At 49.0% G+C, this 15480-nt stretch overlaps 1 protein-coding gene across 1 annotated transcript; it reads right to left on the minus strand.

Moving 5' to 3' along the window:
* Positions 1 to 4234: 4234 nt before the first annotated feature.
* Positions 4235 to 14700, minus strand: LOC122543410 (beta-enolase). Its single transcript, XM_043682121.1, has 11 exons — positions 14580 to 14700; positions 14228 to 14323; positions 13015 to 13073; positions 11976 to 12045; positions 11742 to 11875; positions 8376 to 8598; positions 6993 to 7190; positions 5926 to 6127; positions 5127 to 5235; positions 4940 to 4998; positions 4235 to 4521 (listed from the first exon to the last, which is right to left on the minus strand). The coding sequence occupies exons 1-11, from the start codon at positions 14662 to 14664 to the stop codon at positions 4458 to 4460; spliced, it is 1299 nt and encodes a 432-aa protein (XP_043538056.1). The 5' UTR covers positions 14665 to 14700; the 3' UTR covers positions 4235 to 4457.
* Positions 14701 to 15480: the final 780 nt, after the last annotated feature.

Here is a 15480-nt window from a genome sequence, read left to right on the forward strand (position 1 = left end):
TTCCTGTATCTGAGAGTGTGTGCCCCATGTGTCTGTGTGTGTGTCTGTATCTGAAAGTGTGCGCGCCCCTATGCGTGTCTCTGTGTGTGTCTGTATCTGAGTGTGTGTGTCCCTATGCGTGTCTCCGCATGTACCTGTATCTGAGAGTGTGTGCCCCTATGCGGGTCTCTGCATGTACCTGTATCTGAGAGTGTGTGCGTCCCTATGCGTGTCTCTGCGTGTTCCTGTATCTGAGAGTGTGTGCCCCATGTGTCTGTGTGTGTCTGTATCTGAGAGTGCGTGTGCCCCTATGCGTGTCTCTGTGGGTGTCTGTATCTATGAGTGCGTGTGCCCCTATGTGTGTCTCTGCGTGTGCCTGTATCTGAGAGTGTGTGCCCCTATGTGTCTGTATCTGAGTATGTGCCCCATGCGTGTCTCTGCGTGTGCCTGTATCTGAGAGTGTGTGCCCCTATACGTGTCTGTGTGTGTGCCTGTATCTGAGAGTGTATGTGCCCCTATGCGTATGCCTGTATCTGAGTGTGTGTGCGCCCCTATGTGTGTCTCTTCGTGTGCCTGTATCTGAGTGTGTGTGCCCCTATGCGTGTCTCCTCGTGTACCTGTATCTGAGAGTGTGTGGGCCTCTGTGTGTGTGCGCGCGCGCGTGCCTGTATCTGAGAGTGTATGTATCTCTGTGTGTGCCTGTACCTGAGTGGATGTGCCCCTATGTGTCTGTGTGTGTCTGTATCTGAGAGTGCGTGTGCCCCTATGCGAGTCTCTGCGTGTACCTGTATCTGAGAGTGTGTGTGCCTCTGTGTGTGTGTGTGCGTGCGCGCGCCTGTATCTGAGAGTGTATGTGTCTCTGTGTGTGCCTGTACCTGAGAGTGGTTGTGCCCCTATGTGTCTGTGTGTGTGTGTGTCTGTATCTGAGAGTGGATGTGCCCCTATGTGTCTGTGTCTGTATCTGAGAGTGGATGTGTGTCTGTGTGTGTCTGTATCTGAGTGTGTGTGCCCCTATGCGTGTCTCTGCGTGTACCTGTATCTGAGTGTGTCCCCCTATGTGTCTCTGTGTGTGTCTGCATCTGAGAGTGTGTGCCCCTATGCGAGTCTCTGCGTGTACCTGTATCTGAGAGTGTGCGCGCCCCTGTGTGTCTGTGTGTGTGCGTGCGCCTGTATCTGAGAGTGTATGTGTCTCTGTGTGTGCCTGTACCTGAGAGTGGATGTGCCCCTATGTGTCTGTGTGTGTGTGTCTGTATCTGAGAGTGTATGTGCCCCTATGTGTCTGTGTCTGTATCTGAGAGTGGATGTGTGTCTGTGTGTGTCTGTATCTGAGAGTGTATGTGCCCCTATGTGTCTCTGCGTGTATCTGTACCTGTATCTGAGAGTGTGTGCGCCCCTATATGTCTGTGTGTGTCTGTACCTGAGAGTGTGCGCCCCTATGCGTGTCTCTGTGTGTGTGCCCCTATGCGTGTCTCTGTGCCAGTATCTGAGAATGTGTGCCCCTATGCGTGTCTCTGCGTGTACCTGTATCTGAGTGTGTGTGCCCCTATGTGTCTGTGTGTCTGTATCTGAGTGTGTGCGCCTTTGTGTCTCTGCGTGTGCCTGTATCTGAGCGTGTATGTGCACCGTGTGTGTGTGTGTCTGTATCTGAGTGTATGTGCCCCTATGTGTGTGTGTGCCTGTTTCTGAGAGTGAATGTGCCTCTGTATCTGTGTGTGTGCCTGTTTCTGAGAGTGTATGTGCCCCTATGTGTCTCTGCGTGTGCCTGTATCTGAGTGTGTATGTGTCTCTGTGTGTGTGCCTGTTTCTGAGTGTATGTGCCCCTATGTGTCTCTGTGTGTGTGTCTCTCTCTCTGTATCTGAGAGTGTATGTGCCCCTATGTGTCTCTGTCTGTACCTATATCTGAGAGTGTGTGCCCTTATGTGAGTCTCTGCGTGTACCTGTATCTGGGAGTGTGTGCCCCTATGTATCTCTGTGTATGTGTGCCTGTACCTGAGAGTGGATGTGCCCCTATGTGCCTCTGTGTGTGTCTGTATCTGAGTGTGTGTGTGCCCCTATGCGTGTCTGTATCTGTGTCTTCTGCCTGCTGTTTCTCCTTCACTTACCCCTGCCTCTCTGTTCCCACCCTCAGTGCCCACAACCAACAAGAGGGACACGCGCTCGATTGAAGAAGCAATGAACGAGATCAGGGCCAAGAAGAAGCTGAAACTGTCGGATGAAGGAACAGGCGGGTCGAGTGGACAGTAGTTCGGGATTGAGGCCCAGGTGTGAATCTCCTTCAGGAGCTGAGACCTCTATCAGGGTGGCAATGTCCCTGCTTGCTGCGGTTACAACCATGCTGTGTTCCTCGGGATGTGGGGCTGAGATGGGTAGCGTTGAGACTGCAGTTTGGGAAAGGGGGAAGTAGCAAGTTGGGAACTTTAGTCTCTGTCATGTTCACCTAGTTGTCTTTTCCTTAATTATCGACCCCCTTCCCCCTGGTCTGCCGTTAATTGAGGGAATCCTCAATTATGATCAGTGCTGTTGGAGTGGGAGGGAAGCAGACAAAGGTTTTAATCTGAGGTCTTTGTGTTGTGCAACTCTTAAAGCTTTAAGGAAAGCAGTGTTCTGATGTGGACAACTCTTGCTTAAACTCATTAACCACTGAAATTGCTGCCTCTGAGTGTTATCGTTGAGTCAACGAAAAACACTAAACTCTGAGCATTTTGCTCCCCCCATCCCAAGTTTCCAAACTGTGCTCCCCCCTCACCTGGGACTCAGTGCTGCCCCGTCCCTGTCCTGTTTGTCTCTGTCTGCCTGCTCAATCCCCCAGCTTGTGTGATGGTGTTAATCAGCTCCTGGTGACAGAGAGAGGGGAGCTCCCTGGCCGGAACAGCTACTGTCTCTTTCATTGCCTTCAGAATCTAACTTGCAACCATTTTGAATGGAGTTTTCCCTTTTATCTGCTGTGTTTGAATGTAAATTATCATCCTTTGAGATGCTTGGTATCAGTTAGTTGCTGAAATCATTTTATCTTTTCGCAAATAAACAATAATTTCTAACATTCTCTCAGAAGGCTTTTCTGCTGTGGTTTTGTACGTGTTGGTGACAGTGAGCTACCTGAACCACTGCACTCCGTGGGGAGGAGTGGGTGGATTTCAGGAACAGTGATGGTGAGGGGCTCGGAGGGGGACTTGCAGTGGATGGCGTTCCCATGTTCCTGCTGCCCCTTGTCCTTCTGGATGGAAGGGACCGTGGGTTTGGAAGGTGCTGCCTGAGGGTCTTTGGTGAGTTTCTGCAGTGTATCTTGTAGCTGGTACACACTGCTGCTACTGAGCGTCGGTGGGGGAGGGAGGGAGGGGATGTTTGTGGGTGTGGGGCCAATCAAGCGGGGGCTGCTTTGTCCCTGGGTGGTGTCGAGCTTCGAGTGTTGTTGGAGCTGCAGCACTCCCTGCTTTGACAGACCGGTGTCCTGTAAATGAGGATTCAGGCACTGTCCTCATGACCTGTCCTACCTGCCAATCTCCCTTCCCATCATATCCATTCCCACCCCCATTTATCTCTCCACCCTGGAAGCTTCCTGCCTCGATTCCTGATGAAGGACTTTTGCCCAAAATGTTGATTTTCCTGCTTCTCGGATGCTGCCTGGCTTGCTGTACTTTTCCAGCACCACACTGATCTAAAAACTGTTGGTATTGACCTGTCCCAGGAGGAGGAGATAACTCTCCAATCAGGCCTGAAGCTCACTGCCTTAGACAATCCTGCACCCATGAAAGTGAGCAGTATTTTATTCTGTATCAGGCTGGAGATTATTCTCTCGGGGCTGGTAGAAACATCAGTGCTCTCCTGGCCCATTTGAACAGCAAGTTGTGAAGTGATGGGATTTATTTTGAAAGAGCCAATGAGAAGATGTAGTGGTCTAAGTTGACAGTGAATGCAGGGACAGGCTTGGATTGTAAACTGACCTGTATAGGACAAGTAAAAGCTGATGAAGGTGTGTAACCCCCCCCCCCCCCCCCCCCTTTGAAATAATGAATGGAGAGTTTGCTTAAACCTGTACAAGGCACAGCTGGACATTCTGTAGTGTCCAGTGAATCTCAATCTGCTTACCGTAATTACCATGCTGCTGCATATTAATAGGGGAGAGAGCACAAAGCAGCGATGGGGCATGTGTAAATGAGGCAGAAATGTCATTCTCAACTGTTGACTAAACACTCCATTGAGGAAACAGCAACTAACCACTCCAATTCCACCACCCAGAGGATAGACAGACAGGTCTGAGTGACACGAGCACTTTATTCACCAACACATCACATCCTGATTACAAAGCAACATCTAGATTTGACCGGAAGCCTTTGCAGGGGAGCCATAGGACAGGTGGAGAGGAGACAACTGGTGATGGTGGTGGATCAGAGAGAGAGCAGTCTTCAGGAGAGTGGAGTGAGGGGTTATGACGGCTGGATGCTGCTCCCTACAACTCCTAGGGAAGCAGATCAGGCTTTCACAGTGGTTTCCGGAAGTTGCGGCCAGCAAACTTGGCTTTCTCTCCCAGCTCTTCCTCAATCCTGCACAAAAACCACAAAGAATTTGGTTCATGTTCAACACCTGCAATTCTCAGACTTACCTGCTTCCCCTCTAACCTCAGGATTAGTACACATTACACATTACTACCCACTTACAGAGGCTGTTGCCTGGACTGGGAATGCTTGGTGTGAAGCACATGCAAGCCTAAAAAGAATGTACCCAGATGGTGAAACACCAGCCATTAGTTACAATGAGAATTCTCCAGGATAGGGAGCAGCAGATAGATGTGGGATGAAATTGAGGGATACAAGATCAAACTCTGATAAGGTCCAGTTATTCCCAGTGCTCCCAGGATTCTCTACTCCTGGTGTTTGGTATGACCCTCCAAACACCCATCTTCAAAAAAGGGGCCCCCATATTACAATCTCTGCAGAATTCTTCCACGTGAGTATTACTCACCTCATCAGCTGGTTGTACTTGGCTAGACGTTCAGAGCGACATGGAGCCCCAGTCTTAATCTAAAAGAGAGAGAGAGAGAGAGAGGTTACCCAGTGCTTTGCAGAACCAGCCAACACCAGAGAGAAAAAAACAGCTTCAGAACTCACGAGACAGCCCTCATCCCCCACGAAGGAGGTCACACACTCACCTGGCCAGTGCAGAGACCTACAACCAGGTCAGCAATGAAAGGATCCTCTGTCTCCCCAGAGCGGTGACTCACCATCACTCCCCAGCCATTAGTCTGAGCCAGTTTACAGCTGAAGGAAAGGAAAGGAGAGTGAGTTACTGTGTAGAGGGAGCTGTAGCCAATCCCATGCTGCACCTGTTCAGTGTTTAAGGATACTGCATTGATTTGGCCACTTTTTAAAAATCAGCAGCTTCCTTTGCAGGGTGAGTGAGTGTGCACAGAGACAGGCTTTTTAAAAACAAAATCCAGGGGAATACAGCAGTGAAGCAGACAGAGCTGGTGCTAATACTGTCACCACTCTGCCCAGTGATTACCCACATACAGAGCTGTGTGCACTCTCTCCTCTCCTGAGCGAGAGTCTCCAGTTTCAGACAATCCCAAAATAGCAAGGTTTGGAAAGGTCAGCATTCCCTGCCCCACCCTCCTCACTCCCATATGGCTTGTGACATTTGCAGTGGATGCACCCTAACCCCAATTACTATCCTGATTTCTGTAGAGATTCCTTCTCCTGACCAGGGGGTTCAGTGACAGCAGACAGCCATTCAGCCTATTACATCTGCAATGCAATCCCTGAAAGCTATCCATTTAGAACCACCGGCTTCGGCCATGCTCTTTCCCCATGGGACTGTGCCATGTCCCCCAATTCAGAGGTAGACTGAACATAGTCATCAGAGCCACCACTTCAGATAGTGCAGTGTGCACACATCCCCTCCCTTCCTCCCCCAACACTCACTGAATGAACGAATGAATGATCACTCACGCTTTGATGGACTCAGAGACCGTTCCAATCTGGTTGACCTTCAGCAAGAGACAGTTGCAGGCTTTCTTATCCACTGCTGTCTGGATGCGTTTGGGGTTTGTGACAGTCAGGTCATCTCCCACAATCTGAATGGACACACTGGAGGTGAACTTGGACCAGTTTTCCCAGTCATCCTGGTCAAAGGGATCTTCAATGGACATAACTAAAAAGGAGAGAGAGGGAGAGGGAGAGGGAGAATCAGCACCAGCACCAGCCCAGGGTCTTAGAACAAAGCAGGTCAAAGAAAATGTACAGCCCAGGAACAGGCCCTCCCTTCAGCCCTCCAAGCCTGAGCCGATCCAAATCCACTGGCTAAACCTGTCGCCCAATTCCTAAGCATCTGTATCTCTCTGCTCCCCACCTACTCATGCATCTGTCCAGACGCACCTTAACTGAATCTACTGTGCCTGCCTCTACTGGCAACGCATTCCAGGTACCTACCACCCTCAGTGTGAAGTACTTGCTGTGTATATCCCCCTTAAACTTTCCACCTCTCACCTTGAAAGCGTGACCTCTTGTTATTGAATCCCTCACCCTGGGAAAAAGCTTGTCTCTATCCACCCTGTCTATACCCTTCATGATTTTGTAAACCTCAATCAGGTCCCCCCTCAGTCTCCTTTTCTCTAATGAAAACAATCCTAACCTACTCAACCTCTCCTCATAGCTAGCACCTTCCACACCAGGCAACATCCTCGTAAACCTTCTCTGCACCCTCTCCAAAGTGTCCACATCATTTTGGTAATGTGGCGACCAGAACTGTACACAGTATTCTAAATGTGGCCGAACCAATGTCTTGTACAGTTTTAACATGACCTGCCAGCTCTTATACTCAATACCCCATCCGATGAAGACAAGCCTACGATATGCCTTCTTGACCACTCTGTACCCTGAAGGTAGCTGCACAGGTGGATAATGGACCTGCACTCCCAGATCTCTCTGCTCAACGTTTCCCAAGGCTCTTCTGTTTACAGTATAGTTCACTCTTGAAGTAGATTTCCTAACCACCCACCTCCCCATCCTGCCCTTACCAGGGTAGTTATTGATGAAGGATTTATACAGGTCACCCAGCTTCTCCCCAGAGATGTAGCGGCTAGGATCGTCGGGAGACTTGAAATCCAGGTCATATTGTCCTTTGCGGCAGAACTCAGAGGCTGCCACATCCATTCCAATGATAATCTTGTCGGTATAACCGGCCTTCTCAATTGCAGTCTTCAGCAACTCCAGAGCTGCGGAGTGGAAGGAAGGGACAGAGGGTCACCAAACCCAAAACGTTAACTCTGATTGCTCTACCCAGACGCTGCCAGACCTGCTGAGCTTCCCCAGTACTTTGTTTTTGTTTCCAATTTACAGCATCCATAGTTCCTTTGATTTTTAAGATAATTTAACCCTTTGCTGCACTCTCGGGGTTGGGGGAGGGACAGAATTGAATTCATTCAATTGTCACATAACTCAAATGGGTGTAGTGGAGTGAAACGATTACAAGTTGCCACTTAGGTACAAAGATACCTAGGTACAGATACTTAAATACAAATTCTTAGGAAAAATAAATTAGAAACATGAAGTACTCCAGCATTACAGATCTTCCAGAGTTAAAAAAAAAATCAGTCATTGGGGATGGGAGCAAAGAAAAAGGGGGAGGGGAGAGCGCCTGTATCAGATTTATGATTCCATCTTAAACAGTTCCCTCCATTTGCAATGAGATCCCAGCTCTCTGCTCTCTCCACCCACTTCCCCCCCCCCCCCGGTAAAACTGAACTTTTCCCATTGACATTCAAGCTCCCAGCTGTGAGCCTGCCATTTTCTGCGTTTATTTCAGATCCTTGAGCTCTCAGACCATGGTATTTTATCTGAAGGTTGCAGTTCGACGCCCAGCACCTCAGATTCTGTTACTGCTCCTGCAGCTAAAGTTAGGTCTTGACATTTGGAGAGGGCAGCGCGAAACAGAACATGAGCTTCTGAAAGCTTGACTGGCCACTCGTCAGCCCGGTGGCTCCGTCACTTGGCAACAGCACTAGGTAGACAGAATATCCAGCCTGTGTCCTGCTCCTCTCCTCTCTGCAGGAGTTCAGGTCTGCTCAGGACATGTCTTAGAATTCAGATTAACACATCCCAGGGAGCCCAGTACACAGGCAGCAAGTGATCTTCTGGGTTCATTTTGGTCAAACCCACCCTCGTGGATATTGGGGGGGGGGGTGGGGGGAGGAGGAGAAGATGGTGGGGGTGGGGCGTGGAAGATGAATTTCAGTTGCAGACAGTGTGAATTCTCACTGAGCTGAGGATTGACAGCACTGGGGTCCTCCGTAAATTCCCAAGCCATTCCCAGGGCAGACAGGAGAGACAGTCCTCCTACCAGGGAGGTCAGCGAGGTGGGTAGAGGAAGGGAAGGTTGGTGCGTTGTGTGTGCCTGTTACCTTCATTGTTCTCCAGGATGTTGGGGGCAAATCCTCCCTCATCACCCACATTGGTGGCATCTTTCCCATACTTGGCCTTGATGACGTTCTTCAGGTTGTGGTAGACCTCTGCACCAATCCGCATTGCTTCCTTGAAGGTGGCAGCACCAACGGGCAGAATCATAAACTCCTGCATGGCTAGCTTGTTCCCAGCATGGGAACCCCCATTGATCACATTGAAGGCCTGTAGGGGGAACAAGGGACCGACAGGGTTACGGCATCCTGGAGGAACAGTGCCCAATGAGATTCAGGTGCATAGCTCTTTAAAATGTCACAAAGAGGGTCAGAAAATGGTCAAGGTGGCCAATGAAATGCTGGCCTTTCGGAGGACAGGGTTATACTCCGCACTGGAGAAAGGATGTCCTGGCACTGGAGGGAGTGCAGAGGAGGTTCACTCGGTTGATTCTAAACTGATGAAGGGAAGAGATAAGATCAAAGTAGGAGGCTGTTTCCACTGGTGGGTAAAACTAGAACTCGGGGGCAGGGCCTCAAAATAAGGGGAAGGGGGAAAGCAGATTTCAGACTGAGCTGAGGAGGAACTCCTTTCCCCAGAGGATTGGCAATCTGTGAAATTCCCTGCCCAGTGAAGCAGCTGAGGCTTCATACGCTGAATGTTTTAAGATAAAGAGAGATGTTTGAACAGTGAAGGAATGAAGGGTTATGGTGAGGGCAGGTCGGTGGAGTTAGGTCCATGATCTTATTGAATGCGGGGCAGGCTCGAGGGGTCAGACGGCCTAGTCCTGCTGCTGGATCTTGTGCTTTATGGAGGTGGTTATAGTTAGACCTCTCTCAGAAACCTGTTAGGAAGAATGTTGTTGCCCCAGAGCTGGTTACTCAAAAGGTTTACAAGAAAAATAGCTGGATTTCAGGGAGGTTATGAGGAGAGATTAGACAAATGAAGCCTGTTTAAAAGGTTAAGAGGTGATCTAATCAAAGTCTTAGCAGGGAAAGATAAACTATTTCCATTGGTTGACAATTCTAGAAGCAGGGGCTTAGTCGTAATAATTTGGACCAGGCCATTCAGGAAACGTTACAAAGCAGTTCTACAATAGTGGTGGAAATTTCAAACACTTCCTCAAATGGCAGTCAACGCTAATTCAATAGTTAAATTTAATCTAACTTAGACAAATTCCCAAAGTGTTAAGGGATATGGGCCCCACAACAAGCATAGGCCACTGCTTGGCCATGCTCTTACTGGGTGGCTGAGCAGCTCAAGGGTTCAATGGTGTCCCTATGTTTCCCGCCCCCCCAAGTTAAGACCCCTCTGAATCTATCATGTTTCAATCAAGTCAGCCCTTACTCCACTCTGGCAGATAAGAGTTCAGTCTGTCCAACTGGTCTCTTAAAATAACTCGCCCATTCCCGTTTTTAGTTTGGTAAGCCTGGTCTAACTACCTTCAATATAGTTACAACCCTTGCTTAATGAAGGAGATTTATACTGTACACAGTACCCCAGATTTAGTCACAGTGCCCTTTATAACTGAAACATTACCTCACTACTTTTGAATTTAATTTCCTCTTGCAATTAGAGGAACCGTGCTTATCCAAACAGCACGGGTGGGGAGTATGGTGTTCGGATAATTGAATGCCAGATAACAGTTCAGCCAAGCATCGGGACCCTCTGATCTTGATCTTATAATCTGAACTTTGGATAATCGAGGTTAGTCGATTGCACCAGCTTTCCTAATTACTTCCTGTACCTGTGTACTAACCGCTCATGATTTGGTCACAAGGACATCAAATCCCCCTGCATCTCCGGGCTCTGCAATCTCTTAGCACTGACAAGGAGTTCTTTCTATTCTTCCTGTTAAAATGGACATTTTCCCAGCTGATACTCCTTTTGGCTACTGTCCAAACCTTTCATATCCATTTGTATTCTCACATCCTCTTCACAACTCACTGATCAAAATGGCAGCTATCACTGCAGGGCATTGCTTGGTGATTGGAGGAAGGTTAGAACATAGAACAATACAGCACAGAACAGGCCCTTCGGCCCACAATGTTGTGCCGAACTTCTAACCTAGATTAAGCACCCATCCATGTACCTATCCAAATGCCGCTTAAAGGTCGCCAATGATTCCGACTCTACCACTCCCACGGGCAGCGCATTCCATGCCCCCACCACTCTCTGGGTAAAGAACCCACCCCTGACATCTCCCCTATACCTTCCACCCTTCACCTTAAATTTATGTCCCCTTGTAACACTCTGTTGTACCCGGGGAAAAAGTTTCTGACTGTCTACTCTATCTATTCCTCTGATCATCTTATAAACCTCTATCAAGTCACCCCTCATCCTTCGCCGTTCCAACGAGAAAAGGCCGAGAACTCTCAACCTATCCTCGTACGACTTCCTCTCCATTCCAGGCAACATCCTGGTAAATCTTCTCTGCACCCTCTCCAAAGCTTCCACATCTTTCCTAAAGTGAGGCGACCAGAACTGCACACAGTACTCAAACTGTGGCCTAACCAAATTCCTGTACAGCTGCAACATCACCTCACGACTCTTGAATTCAATCCCTCTGAGGGGAAATGTCAGAGGTAGGTTCTTTACCAGAGAGTGGTGGGCACGCAGAGTGCACTACCAGTGGTGGGAGTAGAGTCAGACACATTAGGGACATTTAAGTGACTCTTGGTTAGGCCCATGGAAGATAGTACAATGAAGGTCAGCACATCAAGGGCCGAAGGGCCTGTACTATGCTGGACCATTCTAAATATACAAGTCTATGCCAGTTGGAAAGAGGTGAGAGCTCAGCACAAGTTCGGTATTAGTTATACACAACTCCCTAACTCAGAACAGGCCCAACCCCATCCCTAGTAATCACAACTTGAAGCTTAACTTGTCTCTAGCTCCACATCAGAACTACAAATGCTAAAAGGATTTTTGGAAAATTGGTTGCCTAATATGATTTTATTAATTACTCATTAATTCAAAGATCAATTTCTTGCTTTGGAGTGATTTAGTTCACTTACAGTTAAGATACATTTTTTGTGACTTTCTGAAGTTTGTTCATTGGCATTTCTGATACCTTGGGTCCAATCCCATGCTGCCCGTGACCTAGGAATGTTTGATGGGGACAGTAAGGAACGTTTACTTTAAAGATTAGAGGGGGCATTACTCTGAACTTTACTCTGCTGTCCCTATCCAGGGAATGTCTGAAGATGACGGTGCAGAAGGAGCTTTACTCTGTATCTAATCCCATGCTATCCTGGTCCTGGGAATGTTTGGTGGGGCATCTCAGTGATATGTCAGTGTGGTTTTAGGAGGAGCAGAGGTGGATAATGCAGGAATTGCAAGCTACTCCCACAGGCAGGGAATAACAGACTCACCGGGACTGGGAGGACAAGATCCTTATTGCCAGCAAGGTCAGCAATATGGCGATACAGTGGCACCCCCTTCTCCTTCGCACCAGCTTTGCAAACTGCCAGGGAGACACCCAGGATGGCATTGGCTCCAAACTTAGCTAGAGAGAGAGAGAGAGATTACCACAGCCCTTCTGAGTCTAGGCCAAAGTAAAACAGTTCAGAATGTTTCCCAGGCGAGACCCTCCGACCCACACTCACATTTATTATCAGTTCCATCCAGGTGCAACATCAGCTCGTCGATCTTTTCCTGTTCAATTACATTTACTTTCTGCAAAAGAGTAAGTTGAACATTTGGTGTTCAATACTGTGGATTGTGAAAGTGACAACTACAGTGTGACATTGGGCTAATTTAGCCTCAACACCATGAGACAGGGAGCAAAGAGAGTCAGTGTTCCAAGACCCTGGTTACTTGGATGACTGAGCAGAGATCTGGGTACCAGGTCATAGGAAGGATTCGGTAACCTTGGAGGGCAGATCACCCAGCTTACAAGAATGATACCTGGACTTCAGCAGATACATTATGAGGACATAATATAAATGAGAATGGTTTTCTCAAGAATTTAGAAGATTAAGGGGTGATCTGATCAATGTCTTCAAGATAATAACAGGAGAAGACAGTATTAAATTATTTATGCTCTTTGGGAATTCTAGAACTAGGACAATTAGGACCAGATTGTTCAGGAGAGATGTTAGGAGGCTCAACACACAAAGGGCAGGAGATTTGGAACTCTTATACAAAATGGCAGCTGATGCTCGATCAGAGACACAGACACTTTTGTTAAGCAAAGGTACAAGAGATATTGGCCAAAGGGAGAACAATGGAGTTGGACCACAGATCTGTCAAAGTCTCATTGAGTGGTGGAACAGGTTTAAATGGCCTACTCTGGATCAGAGTGGTGCTGGAAAAGCACAGCAGGTCAGGCAGCATCCGAGGAGCAGGAGAATCGACGTTTCGGGCAAAAGCCCTTCATCAGGAATACAGGCAGAGAGTCGTTTTTACCTCCTTAAATGGCCTACTCACATTCTCACATTCCCGCTCTGAGGGGTTTTACTTTACTGGGGGGGGGGGGACCTGATCAGTGAGCCCTGGGGTTCAGTGTGCTATCTTCAGCAGATTATAAACTGGGGGGAACTGCAGGGCAGTGTCAGCCTGGTGTGACTCAGCTGAATCGAGAAGGCTGTTAAAAGAGAACCACGTTTACACTCAGTGGCAGTCAGAGGGGCTGCGGTACATTACCTTCTCAATCAACACTGGGCCAATGTGTTTATTGATGTTCTCAACAGCCTTCAGTACTCCTGCAAACCGAGAGAAAGAGAAATGAACAGAGTGAGCAGATGACCCAAAGAGTCGGGCTCTTGTATAGCAGCTGGCTATGACCTTCCATGGGGTCAGCCTTTCAGGGAGTTGGTGAGCTGATTTATTCCAACCCTGTGGGGGACCCCTTTACACTGAATCATCAATTCAAGTCAAGCCCAACAAACAGAAGACAGTCCCCATTGTGTTATGGAGGAGATAGTGACACTCAAGATGGATTTACAGACAGTAACTCCGAGCGAATACAGCAGCTGGTCCAGACTGCAAAGCAAGTGGAATGTGGCTGGTGAATGGGGGAGGGGTAGAACTTACACTCAGCTACCAGCAGAAACCAGTCTGATCATTACTCAGTCAGACACAGGGCTGCAACTAACGATTGCATTATATTTGCACTGGTCTGACGAATTGAACTACCAACTGCAGGTTGCAACAAGTGATCACTGCAATGCGGCATTTGGCTAGTTTAGCCTCAGCACCCTGGGGATTGGGAGTATAAACCATGTCAGGGTAACAAAACCCTGGTTACACTCCAGTTAGAGGACTGAACAGACCCGAGTACCACAGTTTAGGAAGAATACATTGGTCTTGGAGGGAGTACAACGTAGGTTTACAAGAATGAAGGGCCAGCAGTGGCCTCTCAGCACCTGGGACTCAGGTTCAACTCCACCCTCAGGTGACTGTGTGGAGTTTGCATGTTCTCCCTTTGCCTGCGTGGGTTCCCCTCCCACAGTCCAAAGATGCACAGGTTAGGGTGGATTGGCCATGCTAGACTGCCCCATAGTGTCCAGAGATGCGCAGGTTAGGCAGATGAGCCCATGGGAAATACAGGTTCACAGGGATGGGGTGGGATGTTCTCTGGAGGTTTGGCTGCAGTCTCAGAGAGTCTTCGCACTGTCGGGGTTCTATGGTTCTGCTCGGCTGAAGGCACTTCAAAATACTCAACCCCATGGCCCTGGGGGAAGGGCTTTAAGTGATTCAGATGGTCAGCTTCATAAATCCCAAGCCTTCTCAAACACACACCTACCACTTGTTCCAATACTACAGGGGAGAGCGCCGACTCTGGGGAGAGACAGGGAGCTGTTCCCTTTCTCTGCTCCACCCTCAGCACCTTTATAACCCAGGCCAGCTGACTCACCTTTGCCCAGGTACCTGGACTTGTCTCCATCACGAAGTTCCAGAGCTTCGTAAATCCCTGTGGAAGCCCCACTCGGTACGGCTGCTCGGAAATGGCCTGAAAGTAGACACAGCTCACGGTCAGGACAAAGGCTTCATTAATCAGTGGCCAGGTATACAATCACATGATAATGGACTTTGTTTACATGTCTCTCAACTGTCCAGCTCCAATGTTACACCCTGATCTCCCGCCTTCACAAACAAACCACCCACCATCCTGAACCCCCACCCCCACCATCTGCTACCACACACACACATACACCACCTCCCCCACCCCCAAACCTCTCTTCCAATCTCAGGCCAGTCAGACTCACCTTTGGCCGTGTAGAGGTCCACTTCAACAGTGGGATTCCCTCTGGAATCCAGGATTTCCCGGGCATGGATCTTCTCAACTGACATTTTGCTGCAACTGAAATTACCCACTGGTTAAAAACATCAAGAGACAGACAGCAAAGATGGAGTCTGGGTTACTGATTACTAGCCAAGCACCCCCAGGGAGGTGCACGTGCGACCTTACTCTCCAGGGAGAGGGTTAACCTCAGAGCTCCACACGAGGTGCCCAGTGTCACTGACTGGCAGGAAGTGAGAGAGAGAGTCAGCAGTCACATGCAGCCAGTCACTTTGTTCAAACTCAAGGCCTGGGACCACTGACTGTTCTTCCCCCTTCCTCCAAACAGGGAATAGATTCAGGAATGAGGTTAAACAACAGGGTCAGCAGCCTCGGGGGGGGGGGGGAGAGTTGGTCTCTCCCAACACAGAGCACATAGGACAGAGCTGACCCCCAGGAAACATGGTTGCCTCTCTCCATCAGATTAATCTACCCCCTCCCCCCCGATAGACACAGACCCTTCGCCAAGGAGAGAGGGTCAGCAAAGCCCTCCACTGTACAACCCCTCCCCCCCCAAATGGCTTATGTACAGAGGGTCATAACTAATATTCCTTTGTTTAAAAGAAACTAACAGTTTCCTAATTCAGTCTGTGATTGCTGCACGCAGAGAAAATCAGGAGGGGACAGGAATAAAGTGCTCACGGCCCTGACACCCCCACCCCCAATCCCCCATCCTCTCCCCACCCCCCGCTCAGATAACACTGCAGCCTCTCTCAGCCACAGAAACCGGCCAGTGCCCCTTCAGGGGGGAGGGAGGAGAGTGGGGGAGGGAAAGGAGGGATAGGGCAGAGTTGGGGGGGGGGGGAAAGGAGAGAATGGGGAGGGAG

This window comes from Chiloscyllium plagiosum, chromosome 43 (assembly GCF_004010195.1).
Source record: "Chiloscyllium plagiosum isolate BGI_BamShark_2017 chromosome 43, ASM401019v2, whole genome shotgun sequence".
NCBI classification, from domain to species: domain Eukaryota; kingdom Metazoa; phylum Chordata; class Chondrichthyes; order Orectolobiformes; family Hemiscylliidae; genus Chiloscyllium; species Chiloscyllium plagiosum.